The following is a 26,950-nucleotide window of genomic DNA, read 5'->3' on the forward strand; positions in this document are numbered from 1 at the left end:
TAGGGCAATGTCAAGTTTTCTATTTTAGGATTTTCCCAACATTCATTTGACAAAGAAGATTGCCTCTTCTGAATTTTTAAGAATAGTATATCTGTGTTGAGTAAAATAAAGTGCTCTTATTCAAGAACAATGAGCATTTTCTATTCTAATAGAATTAAGACTTTTCATTTGATATTTTCCATTAATGGTAATGGGTGAATGTACTATTGCCAGAGCCAGAAGCTGAAAACTCGTAACATTTTTAAAATGTTCCGAAATTCATATCCCCAAAGTTTGAAAATTACAGGTTGAAATTTGTACCTTAAATCCATATGTAATGTCTATGTGCAGTGAAGGCCCTATTTCCCATATGCATCTGCTTTCTGATTCTGTTAGTGCTCAGAACCCTCTCTGCTTGCAGCCCTCCATAATACCCCCAGTGGGCTCTGCAGCTGCTGCTTTTTTTCCCTTAGACTTCTGTCACCAATAACTTCTTCCTTTTCTTCTACTGCGGTGCTTAGGTGAGGCTGTTGATGGGGAAGCAAAGGATTGTTCTATGTTTGTTCCAGGGTTTTGCATTCTCATGGCAGCCCACAGGTATTATAAGCAGTAGCCAGAGAGGAAGAAAACTATAGGTGGCTGTGGTAATATTACCGAGCTGCCTGTATTACCCCAAGTGCTCCCTAAACTGATTTCCACCAGTCATAGTAATGTTACAAGGGTTGCCAATACTGCTAGGGAGTTGAGGCCATCTATTATGCATTGTGTTTCTCTATGATAAGACAAGTATGTACATTAAGCAAGGATTTCTATTAATATATCATAAAATCATGTACTTAATTTTCAAATTATAAATTGTGTTCATGCAAGTCTTCCTACAGAAAATGTTTTATCCCTGAAAACATCAATTAGTTATGTATTTAATTTCCAGAGAGATTACAGCCTTCAATTTATTTCTGTGAATGTGATCTTGCAGAGAAATTGGTTCTGTTTAAAATTTAATTTTGTATGTGAAACACTGTCCACTTTCCTTGGGAACACATTTTAAAATATTTTATAGTGACCTAAATACTTATTACATACTTTCTCGACCTATACTCCAATTGGTATTGAAATGAATAATTACTGCAAGATTAACCATTATGGAACTTGATTCTTATGTTGTGTTTTCCAGTGAAAGCTAGATGGGACAGACAACTGCAGTTATAGTAAAAGTATTTTCTCCCTCTGGTGGTCTTCTGTGAAAAATGCCCATTGATGTGCATTTTGTTTGTGGATTAATCAAGAAGCACCCGATGTTGTTTTCAGACTCTTATTCTGTCTTCCAGGGAGTGGATACTAATTGTTTTCAATAATATGACCTCATTTTACATTTTCTATATTTTTCCTCCCCATTTCTTGAATTGGAAATGTGTATGAAAACAGAGTAAAAGTTAACATACCATATTCCTATGTGGTTTTTTCTACTTGAATTAGTCACGTTGCTGTGGAAATATTGACACCTCATTGTAATACTTTAGCTGGGGAAATTAGCAGCAGTTTACAACAGGAGAGCAGTTTGCAAAACAAAGGTCTAAGGTTTTTTGCCAGTATTGTTAATAAGAGAGGATCCTTAGAAAATTGCACAGGCAGCGTTCTACCTAAAAATAAGGCTGCTTGAAATTATCCAGGAGATAAGTTACACACAACTCTTCTTTTAAAATAATCATTCTTTTTCAATGTTTAATGGGTGGCCAAACCTATACATTGCTGATGGCTGTATTACCTGTTTTATTATAAACCCTTGAGGAAGTGAGGGGGGCTAACTCTCTTTCATTGCAATCTGCTTGTTTTAATGGTGTTTGGTTAGTCTCATTATTTCATAAAACAAAAGGGCTTTGAAATGTATGCTGGCAAAAAAACAAAAAAACAAGCCCCAACATGCAGAGGATTACCAAGGACTTTTAAAACAGATAAGAGAAAGTAGGTCACATTCTGAGTGTTTCAATCTTGAGAATGTTTCTTTTAAAAAAGTTTTGATTCATTAAATGGTAAATGTTAATATTTTCTCCCTACTTCTTTTGCTGTCATATAGATAGGCAATATTCCCCCTGGAAAATGTTATGTGCTCAGGGTCTAATTGTATTTGGAGTCAGGAAGCAATTTTCCCCTGGGTCAGACTGGCAGAGACCATGGACATTTTTTTTTTCTTCCTCTGCAGAATGGGTAAAGGTCACTTGCAGGTTTAAATGATGTCTTTAAATCGTGATTGAACACTTCAGTAAATAAGCCAGAGGTTAGGGGACTGTAACAGTGGAGGGTGAAGTTCTGTGGTCTGCAATATGCAGGAGGACATACTAGATAATGCTGCTCCCTTCTGACCTTAACTTTATCTTCATCCTCCCATGTTGGTATGTATGACACATGTGGTCACTAACGGTGCAAGATGCATACTTTTTCATCTATAAGCTTCCAACCGTATCTTCTTATACACAAAATTCTAAATTCTACCATTTGAAGTTCAAGGCTTTGAATTCTTATAAATTCTGTGTTGACCTTTTGTTTTAAATTCTTGGAAAGCTATTTGGGGAAAACATTATACTATACAGTTAGAGTAATTTAACGTGTGTTTGGCCTATTAACAGTTAACTATGAGAAGATGCCTTTAGTTTAATTAAGTGTTGTTCGGGACACCAGTTAACCTATTCTCCACTCTTTGGCTTCTCACACTGCACTCCTTCAGCCAGAGGAGCTCACGCTTCTGCTAATAAAGCTGAGACGGCAGCAAGCCGAACTGAGTAGTATCCGGGAACACACATTAGCACAACTCATGCAGCTAAAACTTGAGGCCAACAGCCCAAAGGTCAGCTATGAAGTATTGATGTGTGCTGTGTACCATCTTCACTAGCTCTGAGCTATTCATTAATCTAAATTTGCGTTACACCATTAGTGAAAAGTTGTCTGGTTAGTCATGGATGTAGATTAGAATATCATTGTTGCCTTGCATCTGTGATGTTCAGCTATTAACCCTTTGAATTCTTAACATAAAGCCTGAAAATATATTATTGAATCAAAATAGGGGTAGGTATGCTTCCAAATATATTGCTTCCTCAAATTTGAAAGCAAAATTATAGACTCTGTACATTGATCAGGTGAAATATACTAAAACAAGTAATTAACCATTGCCATAAACAATTGTATTGTGGTATTAAGTGCCTCATCTCAGGTGTAATTTGTTTTCTATAATCTTCGTTCAAAACTAGGTCACTCATTAAAGAGCGCAAACTTATCAAAGGGTTTATAGTTGCTATGTAATCATGTATAGAAAATCCACATGCACGTACTGATTTTGTGTGTGTATTAAGAAAATTGTTACTAAATACACAGGACTTATAAAAAAGAAATTGCAAGTTAATACCTCATTAAACAAAGGTGTACCTTTTTCTGCATTTTCCTGCTTCCATATCTAATTAAATATGCTTGGCTTTTTAAAAATGTACTATAGTAGTTCGTAGTTAGATTTGTAGAAAATTTTAATTATCCATTTTCTCTTGAGCTCAAAGCAGTTTATGTAAAAATGCATACAACTGTTACATTAATTAAATTGAAAGATCACTGGCTAGTTTCTCTTTCCAAACTGACCTTTTCATGCATTCTGCACCTTTCCTTTATCTTCTTGACTGCTGCCTGCTAGAATGAGATTCTTTCCCATCACCTGCAAAGGAATGCCATATATTTGGATCATCAGGTGGGATTAGCAGCTTTTTCTTCTTTGTCTCAAGTCTGTTTTACATGCTAGTGCCAAATTTAAAGATGCCATATATTTAAAGAGATTTTCTATGAACTGTACTGTGGTATTATATATAAAAATTACCTTATTCACATAACAAAAATCTTAAAGGTTATTCAAAATAGAATGCAATGAATTAATAAAAAGAATCTGAGCATTAATATACCAAAACGTATTTTTGATTCTCAGGCTCTGGCTTGTTGCTGCTGTTCATTCATTGCGTTTCTGTAATATAGATAACTAAAATGCCCTTAACTTTTTATTATAATAACCAAACTCATCAAAGATTTCCAAACGGATAAGTATGACAATTCAATGATTAATAGAAAAGAGCCATTTCTGATTATTTCAGTGCATTCAGAACAAATTAAACAGATGTTTCTTCAAGACATGAATTTATAGAGGGACATGATATTGGATCAAATTTGAAAGTACATTTAAACAAAAGGCAACTTACCCAGTTTTGGTTTTGCTAAGCTATTTAGTCATACATAACTTGACTTCTTTATAATTCAGACTTTTTTCCTGACGGATCTCAGAATGAGAGCATAATATTGCTATTGCATTTGCCATCAAAATATGTTGACAAACAATTAAGATATCACATTCAGCTTTTTGGCTACAAGACACAATCAAATGAAATTTGGAAATGGGTTCTGCAAAAGAGCGCTTTTTAAACAGAATTATGAGAACAGAATTATGACACATAGAGAAAATCATAAGTGTTTAAAAGGAAATGTAGTCAAATAGATGTTTAACAATAGGTTGAACCTCTCTAACCCAGCACACTGGATATCCGTAATATCCGTATCCAGAATGATTTTAAGACTTGAGAGTAGCCGTGTTAGTCTGGAACTTTAAAAATGCGTGGTCCTTTGGCACCTTAGGGACTAACCAAAAAAAAAAAGTGTGTGTGTGTTAGTATCATGAGCTTTTATGGTTCAAACCCTCTAGTTAGCTGGATGTCCACTTATCATGGGTGTGGCTGTTTGCCATGGTCCCATCTGTTTCTCAGTGTTCTGAATTATTTAGCTCTAATTTACCCCTAAATCTCTTCTGAGAGCTCAGTAAGCAGTGAAAGTGTTGGTAATGCTGCAAGACAATATCAACCTCCTGTAGTTCAGCTGGTTCTCTGGTTTGATGCTGCTCAGGTCTCGAGGGTGCCGGACTAGAGAAGTTCAACCTGTATCAATTTTCTTACATGAATATCTGAAAACTGATTTTTTCAGACATTGTGCATGTAGAATTTTGCATACTTGAATGATTTCCTGCTTCTTTTTGCAACTGGGCATCCTGTGCATTGCTGCAGTAATTAGGATTTCATTAAATTTTTTGGTATAAAGAAATTTCCTGGCTTGATTTTTCCATCACCTTGCACTTTGGGCAGTCACTCATGAATGCAAATTGAGTTCAAGGTTGGTTTCAAGTTGAAAACCCCCTATTCTCATTTAGTTGTGATTTACAGTCACGTTGCATTAAGTTTCCATTAATGAATGTTGTAAATAACTACCCAGGTGTTAGGCAGTGGACAATTAGAACCTTTGTTTGTTGTGTTAAGCCAAAGTATTTCATCAAGCTCAAACATTTCCAGCTTTGATTTTGTTACTGCTTATACAAGATGGTAAACTATCATTTACGTTCCTTTTTTAATAATTATTATTGGCTGGTTACAGAATTTGTTTGGTGATCTCCCAGTGTGATAGTCTGATTTAAAAAAAGGAAATGGCATTAATCATTTGAGAGATAGTAAAGCAGTTCTTCACTGGTGTAGTACATTAGGTAAAAACTGACTATTGAGAACTCCAGAACAAATGAAGTTATACCTTACAAAGCAGAGGGTTACAGAAATATATATTTCTGCATTTTGGTGCATTTCTTATGAATTCATTTAATGCGAGCATTTAAAAATATAAATCAAATCTCTGCAGGAAGTCAAGTAAGTGATTAAACTTCATGTACAGTAAGAAAGTGTTAGTATAAAATGGGATTCTTAGTCAAAAAATCATGGAGCATAGGGTTGGAATAAATGTTCTGGGTCATCTGCTCTATTCTTTTCTCCTCTTTCTCTCTGCATTAGAACAGGATTGTCCCATACACCAAATAATTTGTTTGAGAAATTGTCGTCCTGGACACCTTGGGGAGCTGGTGTTTCAACTACTTCTCTTAGCAAATCAGTCCACCATCAAACTGACCTTATTTTAGGAGAAAAAAAACCTACTGCGTAGCCTAAATTTTTCCATCTCATATATCAGGCCAGTGCTGCTGTTACAGCTTCTTTAATCACCTTGAATAATCCTTTTACCCTCTTTGGGTTGCTGCATTGCAACTATTTATATATAATTACGTTTCCTTTTTTGACAAGTCTGTAGTTTCTGAATATGAAATTCTCTAAACCTCTCTTAATGGTAAGTGTAGCTGCACTCCAGTACTTTTATCCATCACCCACCTTTTGGATTGTGAGGAACTATATGTGATACCTACTGCCTCCTAACCAAGGCTATATATCAGAACTCAACTCTTCTCAGCACTACATGTAAAATCTTATGTATAAAGTAACCTATAATGTAGGAAGATAAGCCACTAGTCGTCTACCTGATAAGCATAAACTTATTGGGTAGTCAAATCACTACTTGACTAGTCAGCTCCCCTCCCCCCGGTCTCTGTATCAAAGGCAGCAAGGGGGGTCAGGAGCCGATGCAGGGGGGAGCTGGCTTAAAAGCCAATTCCCCCCAGCATTGTCTTCGAGGGGTATAGGGAAGGAGAGGCAGAGGCGCAGCGGGAAAACCGGAGTGAGCAGGAACTTGAAGCCCTGTGGTGCTCTTGTTACATTTAAAAGGCAGAAGCACAGCAGTCGGGACCTGTCATGAGTGTGAACTACTTGAGTTCTGTCCCCTCTTGCCTCTGGTTCCCCGCTGTGCCTCTGCATTATAAATGTTATAAGAACCACAGTCTCATCCATTGACTACTCATTTAGCCGATTAATCAAAATTTAACATCCCTACTCTAGTAATTGCTGAGATCGCAATGAAATATTGCTTGTTATTTCTTTCACAAAGCCCAAGAAATCACAAGAACCATTTTTTATAGTAGGATCAGTTCTTTATTCTCCGATTTTACTTGGGAATATTTATTATTTGTTACATTAAGGGTTTGGATTTTTATTTGTTGTAGTAAGAATGGTACAGCACAAAATTGTCTCAAGGCAGTAGGTTTCTTTGAAATCTCATAGCCAATCAGAATTTAGATCACCAATTAAACACCATCTCTTAGTGGGTGTGGTGTTCAGGAGACATCAGAGGAGCCAGCCATGTTTGCTGTCTTTTTCACAAGTGCCTATTCAGGGCACCGTTAGTGATCATAGACATAGACTAATTGCTTGCAATTGCATGCTCTATCACAAGGGTAGTAGTATAAAGATAATCATGGCATTATATGAATCCAAAGGATTAGTTATCCAAGTATGCTTTTAAATCCATTTACAGTGGATTTCTCTTTTTTCCCCTGACCATACTCACAGGAGGAGGAGTAACCACAAATGGAAAAATGAAAATTTCAAATAAAGACTGTGACCACAATCACTTAAATGTTTTATTTCTTCATAAATTGATGTTTTGTTAGAACCTGCACCTATTATCAGAAGGAAATTCCAGAAACAAGTCTTAGAACAATTGTAATTTTGTTATTGAAAATGAAAATCTCCTATGATTACCAGCTATACTAAGGGTGGCCAACCCATGGCTCTTTGATTAAAAAAAAATGCGGCTCCTGCTGCTTCTGAGCCGCGTGCCCGGACTGCTCAGGCCGGCCACTCTCTGCAGGGTGCCCTAGTGCCTGTTTGTGGCCAGCTGCTAAGCACACGCACCCCACCACCTGAAGGGAGAAGCGCGTGGCGGGACCCAGGCATTAGGTTAGAGCGAGATGGGAGGGGGTGCCTGGTTCTGGGGGAGGGGAGGAGATTGGGTTAGAGCAAGGCAGGTGTCTGGCTCTGGGGGAGTGATGGGGAATTGGGTTAGAGCCGGGGGGTGTTTGGCTCTGGAGGAGAGGGAGGGCATTGGGTTGAGGATGAGGGGGGGCGAAGCACCTTAAACTCAAAGTTTTCGTGGATGCAGAATTAGGCAGCCAACACAGATATCATATTTAAATTCCAGGGCAAAAAAAAAAAAAAAAATCAGCATGTACCTGGTTTACATTGTGTTTCTTCAAAGAAAATTCAAAGACTATTGTTTGCCAGGCTCAAGCAATTATTCTGAGATTTGAGTTCTCTCCCTTATTGTTTTTGAAACTCTCATATTTGCAGTCTGGGACAGGCACTTTAAATTGTGCTAATTTACTTCTCAGTTCAGTTTAATTTAAAAAAACCTCATAGGACATAATAGGCAGTAGTGTTACATTTAAAATACATGTCGGGGATGCTTTTTTTAGTGAGAATATTACTGTATTTTTAAAAGTTTTTTTTTTTTAATTTGATGTTTGTTCTTTGTCAAATTCTCTGAAGATCTATTGACTGGCCATGAATTTAAGTGACTAGAGACTTTTTTATTGGTTTTTGTCCAAAATGTCTTGTAATGTTATTTTTATCACTACATTTTGTGTACTATATCTATATATCTTTCTGTATATAGATATCTACAAAAAATATAAAATACGTGGCTTTTTGCACTCTGTCCGCTGCTATTTTGTCTCTTCTTGTCTAACTGGTTGGCCCACCCCTGAACTATACTGTTCAGTGGGATTAACCTGTGTATCTTAGGGTTTCACGCTGGTACCAGTGTGTGTGAGCATCTCCCAGATTAATTAGATTGGCATAGTGACATACCTGTTGGACTGCAAGAAGTCTTCTGTCATCTTCCTTCTCTGATAGTAAGAATCTCTGCTTGTGGTAGATTTTTCTGGGACAGGAAACAAATTTCACCTCTAGTGAGTCGTGGATCAGGGAGTCTGGTAAGAAAGAGAATATCATTTATTCAGTATGCATCTGTTCTTTTATGGTTTTCAGTACTGAAGCTTTTTAAGTATAAAATTTTTAAAACATCAGGAAGGGTCAGAATATTAAATAATAGAACTTCGTATAGGAAGTGTCTCTTCTCTGTAGCTGATCCTGGTTGTAATGCAATCAGCATGGTGCCGCATTTCTCAAACTGGGGTTCAAGGATATTCCAGGGGTCCACAGGCCCTGCTGATACACTCCCCCCCCCCCTTCCTTCCTCACTGAACTCCTCCTCCCAGTGCCTCCTGCATGCTGGGGTACAGTGGTTGAAAAGGTGACCTTGGCAGCTTTGGTCAGCATGGCAGATTAGGCCAGTCAACAGCACAGCAGGGTCCCAAGGCTGCTGTAGCTCTGTGTGGGTCCCGGAAGCAGCTGCCAGGTCCCAGTAGCCCTTAGGTTCAGGGATGCACATCATACTGTCTCTGACCCAAGTGCCAGTTCCAAAGCTCCCATGAGTTGGCCTGTACCTAGGGGCCACAGGGAGCTGGCAGCTGTTTCCAGAAGCCATGGTAAATGCAGCTGGGACCTTGCGCCCTTTATATCTTCCTACACCTAACCTCCATCCCAGAGTTGCCCCCTGCACCCAAACTCCCTCCCAGGGTCAACCCCCTACCACTCACAACTTCATGATATGCCCCACCCCAGAGCCTTCACCCCTTTAGGCCCCAACTCTCTGCCCCAGGCTGCAGCCCTCTTGCATACCCTGAACCCCTCATTTCTGGATCCACCCTAAATCCCCAACTCTCCAGCCCCTAGCACTGAGCTACATCCGAAAGCCCTTATCTTCTGCCCTACCCCAGAGCCTGCATCCCAGCCCGAGCCCTCACCCCAGCCCAGTGAAAGTGAATGAAGGTGTGGGGGATGGAGAGAATGAGAGATCGGGGTAGGGTTGGGACTGAGGGGAGTGTTGGGAGAGGTCCACAAAAAAAAACAATTGGGGTCCTCAGGTTATTGAAGTTTGAGAACCACAGACATACTGGATGCTGAGAAATTTCATCTGTGCAGAAAGATGTCAGACACAGGGAAGAACACTTGATTCACTTACAAAAGTGTTGGGTGGAAAGAGGGAAATTAACATCTTTTTGGTAAACACTCTCTTTTTAGGGTTTTCTTGACTGTTCAGTGGATTTCAGATATGCTTATAATGTTGCTCTGTATTCCTAGGTGTTATGGCATTATCTGAATATAATATACTCAAATTTTAAATGCTATCTATTAAATTGATTTAGCTGTCTTGTTTAGGTAAAAATTGTTCACTGTTTTTCCCCTCTTGAGAAATTTTCATATACCACACTGAATATAAAAAAGTATAGCAAAGAGAAAAACATCACTAACCCTCCACCAAAACTGATCTACAGAAAACAACAGGCATCTCTAAGATGGCATTCCTGAATTCTTCTCAGAGTATAGCTACTGGCTTGCTTCATGGCATCAGACATTTCATTAAACCATTTTGTGCTTTAGCAGCCTACATGTAATATGAAATACAGGGCTAGAGCATGCTGAGTTTGCTAAATTTGGGCAAACTGCAAAAAATGGGTCAGACAAATCCCAGAGCTGGTGGTCATTCCAGTACTTATTCATCCAGCCAGTAGCAAACACCTTTTAGAATTTTTACCTTACTGGTTATACAGAAGCCAAATACACAGTTTTCTTGAAGAAACCCAGCCTTGAGTTCCCTTACCCAATCCAACAATCAAATACTATCAGGATTATTGAAAATCTTGTTCATCATAAAAAATTCTACCAATCCCAAAGGATTGGATACATTACCTCCCAAGTTAATGAATACTTGTGATTTTACCCAAATACATGCTTACTGCTAATTCTTATTAACCAAACTAAAATTTATTAGAAAAGAGAGAGAGAATGGTAGTTAAAAGATCAGTAGACGTACCGATATGAGTACAGTTTCGAGGTCAGTTTCATAGTGGAGATGATGAGCTCTGGAGTTACAGTATTCTTAGAATTAGTCCATAGCTTTAGTTCAATGTGCAATACCAGGGTGATCCAAATGAATTTGGAGGCCTTAGTCTTGTGGCTCAGTATTTCCCCTGATAAAGCATAAGCAGATCTGGGATCAAAGGATTAGGTTCCAAGAGTCCTTTATAATGTTAGTTGGCATCACTCAGTCCTTCAGTGAACAAAAGACTTTTGAAGTAACCTTGTTTCCTAAACTCCACCAGTAATTAACTACATAGATTAACATAAAGTAATTATTCATTAAGCAGTTTATAGACTGTTCACACAAACTTTAAAGAGACATATAGAAAATAGTATTATTTCACCAAGTTTGATCTAAATGTTAATTTAGATCCTTTGGATCTCTGAATTAACAGAATTCAGCCCTAGACAGGAAGGCTTTAGTTATATTGTTAACCTCTAACAAGATATAGGTAGCGTATCTTCTTCCAATTCTTTAATAATAAAAGTCTACATTTTAAAGCTCTAACATGGTATGACCCTAATTACGATACCATACTTTTCTAACATGTCTCTAAAGGTTGAGTCTGGGTTAAGTAGGGTACAAGTTGCTTAACGCTTTTTGGCCGTTTGTAAAGAACTTTGTATCCTCAGATGACTTTTATAGATGCAATACTGTATTATGGTGCAGCTGTTGTGTAAAATCTTGTTTTTGTAGCACTCGTCATAATACAGTTTGGATCTGTTCTTGTGTGAATATTGGTGTGCTCTTGTCCAGTTTGGGCTCCTGTATTATCTTTTTTAGGCTTCTTTTTGCTCTACCATTTCTGCAGATAATTGTACTGCATATATGTGGTTAGCATTTATAAAAATGATAAGAGTGAAATGACATACAGCCTCTCCCCGAGTTACGAACGTGTTACGGACCAAACACATGGCCGTAACTCGATTTCTTCGTAACTCGGACCCCATTGAGTTACATAGCGAATGCGCTGTTCGTAACTTGGGGACTGCTTTACAACCGCTCCATGGGAGCTTTGGTCGTAAATGCGAATGGTCGTAACTCAATTGTTCGCAACTCGGGGACCGGCAGTATACATTATAAATGTATCATCGCTTGACAAATATTGAATGATCTGTCATTTAGGCTATGTCTAGACTACAGGGATATCTTCCTGATGAAAAGTTGGTAGTAATTGATCCATCTTGTTGAAATTATTCATATTTGACAGCATTTTGGTTCTCTGTAGTTAAAATTATTTTCTTCAAGTTAGCAGTTTGCTGCATATTGGGTTTAAATTAGTTCTGTCACTTTAGTTGTTTCTAGAAGAACTCTTGGTTGGCGTAGATCATAATTAGTTTTGGTTTGCAATAATACAGCACCTTTTTCCAGGAAATGGGGATACCATTGTACATCATGAAAAATGTAGTTCATATACTTCCATATTCTCACTCTCTTCCACGGACTTGGCTCAGCTCCCTGCTCAGACCATTCTAAAAAGGCATTTCCAAATAGAGATGTTGGTTTTCAAATTTAGCCATGAAATTTTGATTTGTGGAAACAATACAGGCAGTCCCCGAGTTACGCGGATCCGACTTATGTCGGATCCGCAGTTACGAACGGGGCCGTTCCTCTCCCTGGTCTCCAGCAGACCAGGGAGAGGAAGCAAAGCGGCGGAACACGTGGGCAGCGGACAGGGCTGTCCGCTGCCCATGCGCTCCGCGGCTTGGCTCTGCTTTGCCCTGCTTTGCTCCCCCCCCCCCCGTTCCCCTGATCTGCAGACCGGGGGGACGGGAGCAAAGCAGAGCCAAGCCACGGAGCGCCCGGCCAGCTGACAGCCCAGACGCGTCTGGGCTGTCAGCTGATCGCGTGCTCCGTGGCTTGGCTCTGCTTCCCCCCCCCCCCCCCCCCCGGCTGCAGAGCAAAGCAGAGCCAAGCCAAGCCGCGGAGCGCGCGATCAGCTGACAGCCCAGATGCGTCTGGGCTGTCAGCTGGCAGCGCGCTCCGCGGCTTGGCTCTGCTTTGCCCCCCCCCCCCCACCCTCCCCCTGGTCTGCAGTTCAGGGGGACGGGGGGGCAAAGCAGAGCAAAGCCGCGGAGCACGCGGGCAGCGGACAGCCCAGACGCGTCTGGGCTGTCCGCTGCCCGCGTGTTCCGCCGCTTTGCTCCCCGTCCCCCTGGTCTGCAGACCAGGGGTACGGGGAGCAAAGCAGAGCAAAGCCACGGAGCCCGAGGGCAGCAGGACAGCCACGGCGCGTCTGGGCTGTCCCGCTGCCCCCATGCTCCGCGGCTTTGCTCTGGACACCTGTGGTACAGCAGCTGGGGCACTGCCAGTTGGTCCCGTAGCGCCGCTCTGGGCGTTACTGGACCAACCGGGCAGCACCCCAGCTGTTCTGCCCCAGGCGTCCTGATTCAGCCACTGCTGGTCAGATTCAGCAGCTGCTAAATCAGGACGCCTGGGGCAGAGCAGCTTGGGTGCTGCTGGGTTGGTCCAGTAGCGCCGAGGAGCAGCGGCGCTACTGGACCAACCCAGCAGCACCCCAGCTGCTCTGCCCCAGGCGTCCCCAAGTCAGCCGCTGCTGAAACTGACCAGTGGCTGACTACAGGAAGCTCCTGCCCCGGGCTTCCTGGAATCAGCCGCTGATCAGTTTCAGCAGCAGCTGACTTGGGGATGCCTGGGGTTCTTAAGTTGAATCTGTATGTAAGTCAGAACTGGCGTCCAGATTCAGCCGCTGTTGAAACTGATCAGTTTCAGCAGCGGCTGAATCTGGACGCCAGTTCTGACTTACATACAGATTCAACTTAAGAACAAACCTACAGTCCCTATCTTGTACGTAACCCGGGGACTGCCTGTATACAAAAGTTAAATCTATATTTATTTCTATAGAAATGGAAGATGTATTTTGACTAGCTTTGTTTTTTAATAGTTTTTACTGCATGTATTTACTATTGTAAATACAGTATTTTTCTTCAAGACAGGCTAGTTTAAGATGTGTTCACACGTCTAAAAAAATTGCCGTCTTAGTATAGAATAGTATTGACCTACTGACTGATAATAATCAGCTGAGAAGAACTTGTGTAATGTAGAGCAGCAAGTTACAAAATAGGACAAGAACACAAAGTCTTTGAGACTTTTAAACTTAGTCAATACCTAAGTATTTCATATGTGACTATTGCCTTATTCTGCTTCTCTCTAGGTTTGTCAACAATATATTGTAGGGCGTATATTATATATTACAGGGAAAATAAATATTGCTAGAAAACTGAAATAAATACTTTCAAATGTTCATTGTGGCATAAGGCTTTTACTTCAGTCCCACAAGGGAAAGACAAAACGTAAATAAGTGAGGAAGATTTCATTTTAATTCAAGGTTGGCCTGCTTTTGCCTCTCAAACTCTTCTATTGCTTATTATAAGAATATATTGTCCTGTAAATTAAGACATCTTCCTCATTAGAGGCGCAGTATGAAATATATTCCTCACATATACTGGAACCTCAGTATTTCCCACTGTCTGGTAACCCATTGTAAATAAATAAATGTTGCAGATGAGTGAATAAATGCACAATAAAGCAAAGAATGGCCAACAATATACTTCATTTAATAACTGTAACTTACTACTGTTTGTAGTTCTAATTTGATCCTTCGTGGTATTCTGGAAGTATTCGCTTTTTACAGATAATAATTAAAATTTCACTGAGAATGGGAGAAAAACAGTTGTTTTGGTTCAAATTATGACCAAAATATAGCCAGTGAAAATTAGTAAAATACCACTGATACCTCTGTCACACACATGGGCATTTTGAATTTATGGGGAAATTTTCCCTTGGGTTGGAAAGGGTGCCCTCAGTAGACAGTAGAGCAGCAACTCTTTGTCTGTTGCATCAAATTGGCGATACTTATCCATTATAAAAATCCACTGTAATATACAGTTACTTGTTGAGAGAGGTCACACACGTTTCCTCTATAGCAGGTTGGCACAAGATCTGGCTGAAATTATTAAATCAAAACATTTTCTACTTAGTCTTTGAAACTGCAGGTTTCTAAAGGAAATGTCAGTTTTCTATATTTTTTTGCATTTTTGTTGGGAAAACAGAATTTTTCACCCCCTAAGACAGAAAATTATGGTTTTTGGTTCTTAAGCAAAAGTCCAAAAACTTAAGAAAAATTGTGACAAACTTTTCTTTCTTGGTGGTTGGGTTTTTTGTGGGTTTCTTGGACAGGAATAAAAATATTTCTTAACTAACTTACCTAACACAATATTCAAAAGCCATGTCAGATTCTAAGAATTCTCACCAGAATACTGGCATAAGAAGACCATTTACTCTCTGCATTCCTTTTTTAAAAAACACCAACTTCTGTAAATTTTGTTTGTAAATTATCACAGAACCGATTTTGAACAAGTACTCTTGTGGCAGTAAATATAATTGGTATAACAAATATAGCTTCTAATATGTCTAACCAAGCTTGAAATGTGCAACAGATAGTGTCATAACTATATATGGGTAAATACAATAACATAATTGAGTAATTTTAGTACTAGTGTAGACCATTGAAAACTTAGTATTCAGCAGTAAAAGGCCTCAAATAACTTGTAATATACTTAAGATGTAATCTACATTTTAATGTCTAGGGGAACTATTTTATGAGATGGTTCTCAGATAAGAATTTGCATGTTTCTGGCTGCACGTTTAAATTATTCTGTTTGCGTTTTAAAGTACGTCAAATCTAGCTGGTTTATTTCTAAATTATATATTGGTTTGGCTACTTGATATTTTGTCCAGTTGTTACCTATTGTAATTTGTGTTTATTGGTGAAACATCTGAAGTAATTAGACTTACTAGTGACATGAATTATAGTGGAAATGATGCAACTTTTATGAAATATTAGTATAGTAAAATCTTAATGTTTGAAACATGAGTTTGATATTTATCACTTATGTTTTTTAAATGTTTATTTTTTCTAAATGATGGAATCTGCAAAGGCAGGCTAAAATTAAAACTGCTGCACTAGAAAAAAATATTGAAGTAGAGACTATATTTACAGTGTCATCTTTCAAATCTAGCTATGGTGTAAACTGATGTTTGCTGTATGCTCCTCCTGATTTGAAATAGATGAAAGAGAATGAACCTTTAATCTCCATGGTTCACACTATGATTGAGAACTCGGCGCTAAGACCACAACTGTACCAGCAAGTAAGGTCTTGGACAGTGAATGAAATTGCTTTATCATCTGCGAAAATTTTCCTCAGTGACAGTTTTTGGTTGTTCAAATTTACTCATAACATCAGTGTTTTTTCTTTGTTTTGGAAAACCACAAATCATTCATGCTTTATAAAATGCTGCCATATTGTTAGCATGGCTTGTGCTGAACGCTTTTGTTGTTGAGTATATTAAATGTACTCTTTTGGGTAACTTTTTCTGGCTAGAATATTTGATCAGTTATTAACTTATGTAGGAGTCAAGTAAACTCATAAAGTTTCCAACAAGCTTCCAGTGTTTGTCTTAACATGGTTCTGTGCACAATTAGCTTTCACAGGTGCTTCATTTTGTTCAGCACAAAAGCATGCCATTGGTGTTTACCTGGTCATGTCTGACAACTTTCTTAATTTTAGGAGATGGGTTTATAGATTTTTGTTTGCACTTAGTTCTTAGCTTTTGGGGAAAAACAGCTCAAAATAACTTTGATCTGGAGATTGTAGATCCAAGGGACAGTGTTTTATTAATACATTCACAGCAAATCTAGCGGAGTTCACACTTCTAGACTATATAGTCATGGCTGCAACTCTGAGACATTAGGAGGGGGAAAAGTACAGAATGGAAATAAGTCTATAGGTTAAGACTTGCATTAAGTTACAAGCATGGCCAATACAAATCTATAAGCACAGCAGTTTTATAACTGCACAAAGTACTGTTTTTCAGACATAGAAACTTTAAAAAACCCTAACTATTCTTATTTAAGTGATTGCTTGCATTTTGCTATGAGCTAACTGAGCTATGAAAATCTCTGGCTGCCAAACAAAATAAATATTTGACCAATTCTCATCAAATTCAGGAATTACTCCAAAATGGGAAGTGGTAAACAAAGTTCAGTGACTAGAAAGGAACAAGATAAATTCTGCTATGAAGAAATGTCATTGATAGTGATGAAATGTTTTGCTATGTGTCACTAATACAACTCTTTGGGGATATTTTGTCCTTTATATTTGTGTATTTTAAATTCACTCCACAGTAAGGATATTAAGTAGCGATTAATTTGCTAGTCGAGTAGTTAATGGAATTTCCATCAACTACTCAACTAGTCGATAAGTACTTCTGCGTTCCACCTTTGAAATGTACAAAAGCCCCAGTGGGGGCTCTTGTGCATTTCACAGTTGGAACCCCATGTGGAGCCCAGGGCCAGCAGGAAGTCCTGCTAACTCTGGGCTCCACCCAGGTGCTTCCGCTTTGAAATGCACAAGAGCCCCCACTGGGGACTCTTGTAAGTTTCAAAGGTGGCAAGCTGCATGGTGCCCAGGGTCGGCTGGGGAGTCCCCAGCTGATCCTAGGCTCCACCTGGCATTTCAAAGCGGCAGCATCCTGTGGAGGCCAGGCTCACCTGAGGAGTTCCCAGCTGATCCCGGCTCCACAGGGCAGTGCTGCTTTGAAATGCCATGAGGAGCCTGAAGCCACGTTCCCCACGGCATTCAAAGCTGCAGCACCGCACAGAGCAGTTGACCTTGGCACTGCCACTTTTAAGTACCCCCTCTTATTCCCACCCACTCCTTTTGCTGCCTCTATATAATAGAGGCAGCAAGGGGCGGGGGGGAAGCGACTAGTCAACTATCCTGTCAACTATCCAATAAGCAGTTGCTTGTCGAATAGTTGATTAGTCCTTTACATCCCTACTTCACAGCATAGGATATTTTAAGTATTTAGGAGAACAGCCAGGTATGTACTTTAGATAAAGGAGAAATGTTTGAGACTCGAGTTTCTGCGTAGGCTGAAAAAATAGCTTGCATTAACGGGTTCCAGGAAAACTCTCTCCCTCTTGTGTGTCAAAAGCAAGTTGTTTTCACACACAACTTCAAAGGTTGGGATGGAATGGGAGACAGTGGGTTCCTCAAGACCTGAAACTAAAGATGATTTTTGTGTGTTTAACTGTCCCACTGCTGAAAATTTTTGAAAAACGCTATCAATTTTTATAATTTTCTAGATTGTTAAAATAATCCATGTAAGTATGAAAGCCTGTTTTACGGTAGAGAAAACAACTTCATTTTATATTTGACATTGAAATAGCACTTTCCTGACAACCTTGTCAGAGAGCATGAATCTGAAGACTGAACTTCCCTCTCGCCCTTAGAGATGTGGTCCCTCTAGAATGGGGTTTTAAGACATGCTGGCAGGATAGTTTAGGGGAAAACGTGTACTGTATAATAAAGGACTCTCATTTTCAGCCAGTGTCCTTTTAGAGCTCTATATTTCTTTTAAAAAACCTTGGAACCCAAATATAGCAATTCATAGTTAGAGGAGGTAAAAAGAAATTTGTCACCAAAAATGAAATATCTCCCATTCATCCAGGACAGCTTGGAGAAATTGTCTTCTACCTTCTTCTCAGATGTCCCTTCTTTCATTAAAAATCAGGAATTTATCTCTAAGAAATATCAAAGTGACTTTTTGTTGTAGGTAACTGCTTGAGATTACTCAATTTAAATAGTTGTGTCTGGGTTCTGATTTGAAACCATAGCAAGAAGTATTTAGGAACATGAGCAATATAAAGATCCTGTATTTTCATTAATTACAAGTCAAACATTTTATTGTGCAATCTAGATATGAGGCAAGAAACTAGATATTCAACCACATGTGTAGAGTTAAACCTGGAACAAAAAATTAATTTCTAAAATATACGAGAGACCACTGCACTTATGACCTAATTGGTTCCTGGAGAACCATCGTAAGTCGAGCTGTCATAAGTCAAACCCTTATTTTCCATAGGTGCAATGATAAAAATAGGGGTTCTGTTCCTGGCCCGCTTTGCCTCCTGGGAGGAGTTGTCTCCAGTGCACTGGGCCCAGAGATGTCTGTGCCAGGTGGAGGTGGTGCAGCGCGAACTGCTCCCAGAGCCGGCTGAGGGCTGTGCTGGGTGGTAGCAGTGGCCAGAGCAGGGCGGTTGTAAATGCGGGGAGTCATAAATCGGGTGGTCGTAAGTCGGGAATCCCCTGAATGCAGTTTTGAATGAAAAGGGTGTTAACAATACAAATGAAAAGATGGGGGAGGGATTTAGGCAAATAAATTTATCTGTATGATATGGGAAAGATAATATAAATCTTCAGTTAGTGTAGCTCATAAAAACATTTTTTTTTATAAATGTAATGTATGGTATTTGAGTCAAGCTAAGATCCATCATACTTTTCCTGCCAGGAAGATACTCTGAAAGAATTATAAGGAAGGGGAAGCATACTTACACATGTGATAGTTCTGTCCAGGAATAGGAGCTTGTCAACACAGACATCAGAAGAATTAATCCAAATTAACTAAAACTATGAATTTTTAGTGGATTAGTTAAACCATATTAAGCCCCCGTGGGAATACCTCCATTCAGTATTAAAGTTTAGCTTGAAAAAAGTGAGTTAAACTAAACCAAATTAAGGCAATTTAATTCTGAATTAAGTATTCGTTCAGATTTAATATGTTTTAAATTAATCAATTGAAATTCACACCATTAATTAATTTGGATGAGCTTTGCTGATGTGTCTATGTAGACGAGACCTGGCATTTTGGGGGAGAAAATTATTAATTGATATTTATTTGATTACAAAATGACAGCCTCATGGATTCCCTGACCCGCTTTACTGAATATTCTAGTATAAGGATCAGCATTTTAAACAGAGTTACGAATTATATTTTTTTAAATTCATGGAAGCGTCACTTTGTATTTCACATTATTGGGAATGCTTGACCTCTTTTCCTATGGGATTGGGCTATTGTAAAATACAAACTGTGAAAAGGAAAAGGGTTCAGCCCAAGTATGTACACAAGCTAACAGCCAGAAGCATAATAAGTATTTAGACTTTTGTCTTAACATATTCAGAGGCCATTCTCCCAGCAAGTCAGTACTTTTAGCCGGGTTCTTAACATATTTACCTGATACTTAATAAGTAATATATAATGTAGCATATTAACTTTTTATTCATATTGAAGAAATGTAATAACCAGCTTTCTATTCTCTTTGGCTAACTCTGCTGGACACATTCAGGTACACTTAGATGAGCCTAAACCAGTCCCTCGGGTACATAACCATGTAAATAGTAAATTGAAGGAAACTAGATTGTCTCTTTGAAACTTGAACATATCTCTAGACAGTCTGTCCTGTCCATATTTTAAGCATTAAGTGAGGTAAATCAGTGCTATCTGAAGGGGACAGCATTGGTGCAAATTCACAAATACACCCATTGAAGCCATTCAGTTTGAGACACTACCTTGTACAGTGTTGACTTTAAGATCATATAGGAATTTAACATGAATGAGTCAAACACTGTGTGTATGAAGCACAGTGATACTGAAAAGACAAGATTAAAACAAGATGACATGACATGCATGCCTAAATGTCAGCATGTTAGTGCCCTATAAATTGGAAAACATTTAAGAACAGATGGTTGTCCTATACTTCTCTCTCAGGCTACATCTATACTGCGCCCTTCTTCCGCAAAAGCTTATGCAAATGAAGCGCAGAGTAGAATATTGCAGCGCTTCATTTGCATAATTAATTAGGGGCTGTTTTTGCGCAAGAGGCTTTTGCGCAAAAAGGATCTGTGTAAACGATGGCTTTTTATGCACAAAATCCCTCTTGTGCAAGAGCCATTCTTTCTGAAAAAATGAGAAAGAACAGCTCTTGCACAAGAGGTGGTTTTTGCGCACAAAGGAGCCGTCTACACAGCTCCTTTTTGCGCAAAAGCCTCTTGTGCAAAAACTGACAGTAATTAATTATGCAAATGAAGCACAGCGATATTCTACTCCACGCTTCATTTGCATAAGCTTTTGCAGAAGAAGGTTGCAGTATAGACGTAGCCTCGGAGAAAAGATGTTGAGTTGTCATACACTGTTCACCAGTTGCACAAATTAAAGCTGCTGATGGACTATTATCTTATGATCTTTGTTTAGAAATATTTTCTAACCTTTGCTTGTGAATTTGTTCAACATCTTTATTTGGACTATAGCCTCTTGTCTTGTCCCTAATTGAAATTCTACATGTCGTATTATGCAAAATGCAGTTTTCATATCTAATATGCAATACATTCAAGCCCACAGTATGTTCTTACTATGCTTTAAGCTAAATTACATGAAAGCATTATTGTGTTTGGTATAGGTCTCTGTGTTATTTACTAATGGGTAAAAAGGTCCTTTTAAAAATGCTACTAAAATTTTTAAGAATATCTTACCTTCCGCTCAAAAGCACCAATTTTTTGTTTAATTTTCTTACTAGGACAGTCTCCCAAAAGATGTTAAATGTGCCATCAGTTGTGAAATTCCATACCATAAGATTTTATTGAGGCAACAAGCTTAGTGTAATTTTTAAAAGTTTTAGAAAAGTATATTAACATCTGCACTTACACTGATTCAGATAAAAACACAAGGATATAAGCCCTCGTGTTTCAGGAAATTAAACTTCCAGTAATTTGCTAGGGTTAGGAAAAAAATGTCCTCTCCTCCTACCTCCTGGACATGTTGCATAATGTTTATTTTTATGGCTTTATACCTTGCTGTGATTCAGCAGATAATGTTCGTTGTCTCAATGTGATGAAAGACTCTCTGTAACTTTTGAAATCTCAACTTGCTCTATACTTTGTAGTCATACATATTGTGTATAAGACTTAATTCACAGAGTGATGTTTTCAGCATTATATAATGGACATAACACATTTCTTACTGAGTGCAATAATAGTTTTGTAATACCTTTGTAACAGCACACACTAAGAAATATTTGCCCCACCTCTGCATGTAGCTTACACTAAAAGCCAATAATAAATAGTACTTCAGGAGCATTTATATGCTATTCATTCCATTGCACTCATAAAATGTGACTTCACTATATATTTCAGAATAACAGGAATAGGCTATGTCTGTACTTGGAGAGGAAGTCTTCAAGGAAAACTCACAGATCTGTGAGAAGTGATCATAGTGGTACAGTAGATGGCACTCTTCCTCTTGAATCAGTGTTCTCATGGGGTATAAAAAGGAACTGTCACTGCAGGTGATTCCTTTGGATGTGACACAAAAACAGATGCTGGACACTTGGTCACTAAATATCCTGTAGCGCACTCCAAGAGATAGCTTACGCTATCTCAGTTTCTTTTATAATTCCAATTTGAATATGATGGCATTCTTCACATCTTTCTCAGTCTAAACTGTCTAATAGATTTGTTGTACATTATTAAACAGCTGCTGCATTGACAGTGATGATCAAAGTAATTCATACAATTTTAAGATGTTCTGTGTTAAATTTATGTAAAATGTTATAATTTTACAATATTCTCTGTTGTGTGGAGGTGAAGTCCTTCTTTAGAAGTTTCTACCTGTTGTGTGCTAAGTGGCTATTATACACTGTAAAAAAGTGGGCTCCCAAAATGTCATTTGTAGCTTGGCATGGCAACTCTTATAATTTCCCATCCCCTGCCATCAGCTGCCCAGGCCCTATGGGAGTCAGTCTGTCTTGCAACTTGGCCCTCTGGCCAGGTCATTTTAAAGTCTCTCCCATTCTGGTGTGTTAGTGTCCCATTTGACACTGACCATCAGTTTCACATCTACCACCCCTCTATGCTCCTTTTCTGTTCCATTCCATTATTTCCAGGGCTTTAAGTTACAAAGGGAAAATATAAACCACAACAGAAGGAACTTTGGCCCCTTCTCCAGGCTTGAACTTTTAAATCATCCTGGGTCTCCTTCAGCTCTTGCTCTACAAAACTCTGACTTTCAGGTACTACTTTCATGGAATCTTGCCCTTGTGTGAATCCTCAGCTTTCTACCTGTGGTTTGGCTTTCCTCAAATACAGTAGCAGAATCCCTTTGACCCCTGCTAACCGACTCCATCAAGCCCAGATTGTAAAATCTGTCCTGAAACTCCTCTGCTCTCTACTATTCAAAGAGATACTATAATGTTCTTTCCCTTTCTCTTTTCTACTTTTAGCTTCCTTGCTTCACAGAAAACACATACCTCATCCCCTCAACTGGACTCATCTTTTCATAGGGTCTGGCCTATCCTTCTGTTATTAATGGGCCAACATTAACTGCTTCATTGCCTGTGTGGGATAAACAGAAACGTAATATTATTTGAATCAAATTATTTTACAAGTAGTTATTTACAAGCATTAAAATAAATTAAAGTCCTGTATCTAGATCATTAAAAGTACATTTAGATTTTTCTAAATACTTAATGTAATATTTTAAAAACTAGGAATTGGTGTGAATGGTAGATTAGACCATTTTAAGATGGGCTGTCATTTTTAAGATTGGGTTTCAGAGAACAAATCAGTCACTACGTTTTCAAAAAATTACTTTGTATATCACCATCCAAGGAAGCTTCATGATATCTAATAGTACACTGGAAAGATAAAATTGGGTCTTGAAAAGCTACATAATGTCCCTGTTGTGTTTGACAGAAATCACTGTAAGGGTTTTAACCATATTTTTTAGGTATATGAGCCAGATTTATATTGACCATGTTTATGAGCACACTCTTAAAGTATTTCCATTCCTAAATTCTTTCTGCAGTTAAGATAGAAGCTTTAGTTTGGAAAGGAGGGGATTTTAAAATATATTGTTCCTACACTATTAGGGGGTTTAAATAACTTTTTTTTAACAAAAATCTTAGTTTAACCTTAATGAGGTGCAAAAGTGTTATGGCTTTTTCATATTCTGATACTCATTTTCATTAAATGTTCATTTCAAAGAAAGTGTGGTTTTAATACACTATACATATTTTTAAATTGTCACCGGATGCATTTGCATGAGATATGTGGAAATGATGTCTTGAAACGAAACACTTAAGTCTTTTTAAAGATTTATTATGTTTGGAATGCTTGTATGTTTAATGCTTCTCAATCCTTGCATTTATAAACCTCCTTTAAAGTGGACTTGTGTTTCTACAATCTTTTTTGCACAATTGACATAAAATGTTATAGTTAAATAGCATACACGTGGAGGAAAAATATATATATTAGGACGGAAGGAATATGAATATATTTTCATTAACTAAAATAGGATATACAGTAAAAGTTTTGCACAAATGGGTATATATGTATGCCCCTTTTAAGTATTTTAAAATATATTGCTAGCAGTCAGTCTAGAGAGAGAGGGGAAGAAAGTTTTTAAAAAAAAAAAAAGTTAAAAGTTAATGTTGAACATTCATTCTTATCAAATCAGAATCTGAGGATCCCTTGTACTGATGAGTAGGATGGCAGTCATAACATTGGTAAGAAGTGAGTTTGCATACCTCAGCACAAGAAATACAATTGTATTCATTTACAGTAATTGTGGTAGTATGGTGTACTGCTTCTAAAAGAGCTGAGAGAAAAGTGCAAATTAAAAATCCCACCTACGTGCCAAAAAAGTGTCTATCTGTACATCTTACACTGAATATATGAAGAGCCAATTCTCTTTTGACTCTGGTGTAAAATTGTAACTACATTTGAACACATTAGAATTTTTATACACTGACATTAACATAAAAGCAGAATTAAGGCTCTATATTTAGAATTGCATGCACAAAAAGTGATACATAATTTGTGTGTATTTGTATGTAATCAATATGTAATTTTATCTACTATGTAGTCCAGATCTGATTAACTTTCTATATTGCAAATATAATGTTAGGCATATAAAAGGACCTGATTTTGGTGTATTAAAATTTTAACTCTAAGATGTATATTGTTTTCATAGTTTTGGTGAAATTATTTTATGGCAATATTATTCTTCCTTATAGTTGACACAAGAAGAGTGTAGGGGTACACTATACAAATATAGATCTGAAGAATTGGATATTGATGTAAGTATTTGTTTTTGGCTTTCCTCAAATTAATACTCATCTTTGGACTTCTTATTGATATTCTGTTGTAGTTTCTACCCTGAACATAAAATTTAGATGCAAAAACTGCTAAATACAATGGGCCACTAGTAGCAATTGCTTTAATTAAAGTGGGGGGGAGAGATTCCATTATAACCCGCAGTTGTTATCCTATAAGGTTTTTGAAATCACATTTGTGCTTAATGGGAAATCATTTCTAGAAGTTGGGTAAATTATTTCTGGAATATTGAGCAGACATCCCTTAGCTGGTTTTGAATGTATTGGGGTTGGGAAGATACTAGTAAGTGAATTTGTAATATGTGTGTGGGTATTAATGTGTGTGTGTATATTAAAAAAATTCCATGAATCAAGAGACTATCATGAAGTTTTGTAAAACTTGAATCATCAAGTCTACACTTAGATGCACTGACCTGAGGCCTTTTCTAAAGAACATGTTCAACATGCAGTTTTTAAATGGGTAACTTTGTGTAAACAAAATCAGTTAAAGCTAACACATACCTATTCTTTTTCATGACTAATTTTCATGTCAAATTTCAGTTTTTAAGCTTCAGCCACTAGAAAGGGATTACAGAAAAAAAGTGGCTTAATAGTCTAATGGAAACCTATATTACTGATGAGTTTTTCAGATGGAAGCTGACCCTTAAAATACAACATACAATGGAAATTTTTTAGGGAAACAATTGCCTTCCTAGTACATATCAGTAGCTGAAATTCAGATGTCTGTATGTTTTAGCAATTTAATAGTATTTAATACTGTAAACTTAAGACTTAGTGCTTTCTATCATCTTCAAGCTGATGACATTCCAAACCAAATAATCTATCACCAGAGTAGTCACACATACATGTTTAACAGAAGATAGAACCACACAGGGCTCTCGTAAGAGTGCTTTTGGCTTTGATGAGTAATTACAAAGCTCCTGTAATATGGGATAGAAAAGAATGGATCTTCTTAATATGTACCCCAACCAAGGCCTGCAGATGGGTCAAATAGTGTGGTCAGTGGTAGTAAAAGCTGCTGTGAAATCTAGAAAATTTAGCTGTTGAATAACTAGATACTGCATTTGACCCATGCTATTTGAAATCACAGTAATGCTCTATAAGGTTTTTTTTCAGAATTTCTTTTGTTGTTTTGAAATTTCAATATTCGGGTTTACAGCATTTAATAAAGTTAAATGTATAGTAATAACAAAACTATGTATAAAATGGTTTGGTGCCATATTAATGTAGGTGATGTGTAGAATAATAAATTATACTAATTACAGCCATCTTCTCTTAAAATAGACTAAGCTTAGCCGATTATGTGAACAAGATAAAGTGGTACAAGCATTGGAAGAGAAACTTCAACAGCTACACAAGGAGAAAGTAGGACAATTATGTTTATTACCTAAAATGGATGTTCTTTTACATGGTTATTATCACAACACTGATATCTAAAATAAAAAAGAAAATCTACTCGATGATGCAGAACATTAAAAATATATTTTTTTTATTATAATAGTACACGCTTGAACAAGCTTTGCTATCAGCCAGTCAAGAGATAGAAATGAATGCTGATAATCCAGCTGCCATACAGAATGTAGTCTTACAGCGAGATGACTTACAGAATGGACTGCTTAGTACATGTCGAGAAGTGTCTCGAGCTACTGCAGTAAGTAATAAATATTTTTGCCAGTAAAACTCAGTGAGGTGTTAAGTGATTTCTCTTTGGGTTGGTACTTTTAATTGGGTTGTCTATGGGTTCTTTGTTTAGTACATCCCAACAAACATTAAATTGTCTTTCAAGCTTCTGTTTAGGCAGATGGGGGAACAAATGTTATTTTTAATTCAGTCAATGCAAATTAAATTAAAAGGGACAAATGTGTACGAACTTTAATTGATTTTGCAACTTTTTTCTGTGAGATGAAGTGTTAATTATAGAGTGAATTATATAATATCAACAAGCCATATCTTATTGAGAAGTTCTGATAACTCTATTTTCTAAAAATGTATTGGCTCATTGTAAATATGTTTACAACCACATAGAGCTTAATTTAATAAAGTTTGTGTGTAAAGTTTACTATATGTTCTTAGATGAGATGTAGCTGTGTATTCCACTTAGGTATGTGCACACCCAGCAGGCTGAAACTGGATAATTTTGCCTAGCTCTACCCATAGAGAGCAATGCTTGCACCTCATGGCTATAGCCCCTCTCCTGAATATATAGTTGTGTGTGGTTTTCATCTCTCAATCCCACTT

General features: G+C 37.8%; 1 protein-coding gene across 17 annotated transcripts in view; it reads left to right on the forward strand.

Annotated features, from left to right (window-relative positions):
* Positions 1–26,950, forward strand: part of PLEKHA5 (pleckstrin homology domain containing A5) — a 240,472-nt gene that overhangs the window by 178,993 nt on the left and 34,529 nt on the right. For 8 of the 17 annotated variants that reach the window (XM_075897764.2, XM_075897773.2, XM_075897812.2 and 5 more), the window contains 5 exons: positions 2,702–2,821; positions 3,653–3,706; positions 24,614–24,676; positions 25,997–26,077; positions 26,214–26,363. In XM_075897764.2, coding sequence (XP_075753879.2) covers positions 2,702–2,821; positions 3,653–3,706; positions 24,614–24,676; positions 25,997–26,077; positions 26,214–26,363 — 468 coding nt within the window. Of the gene's footprint in view, positions 1–2,701; positions 2,822–3,652; positions 3,707–15,771; positions 15,868–24,613; positions 24,677–25,996; positions 26,078–26,213; positions 26,364–26,950 lie in introns of all 17 variants that reach the window. The other 9 variants (XM_089769580.1, XM_089769632.1, XM_089769602.1 and 6 more) reach the window with 3 other exon arrangements.

This window comes from Pelodiscus sinensis, chromosome 1, assembly GCF_052426305.1.
Source record: "Pelodiscus sinensis isolate ZL-2025 chromosome 1, ASM5242630v1, whole genome shotgun sequence".
In the NCBI taxonomy this organism is placed as follows: domain Eukaryota; kingdom Metazoa; phylum Chordata; order Testudines; family Trionychidae; genus Pelodiscus; species Pelodiscus sinensis.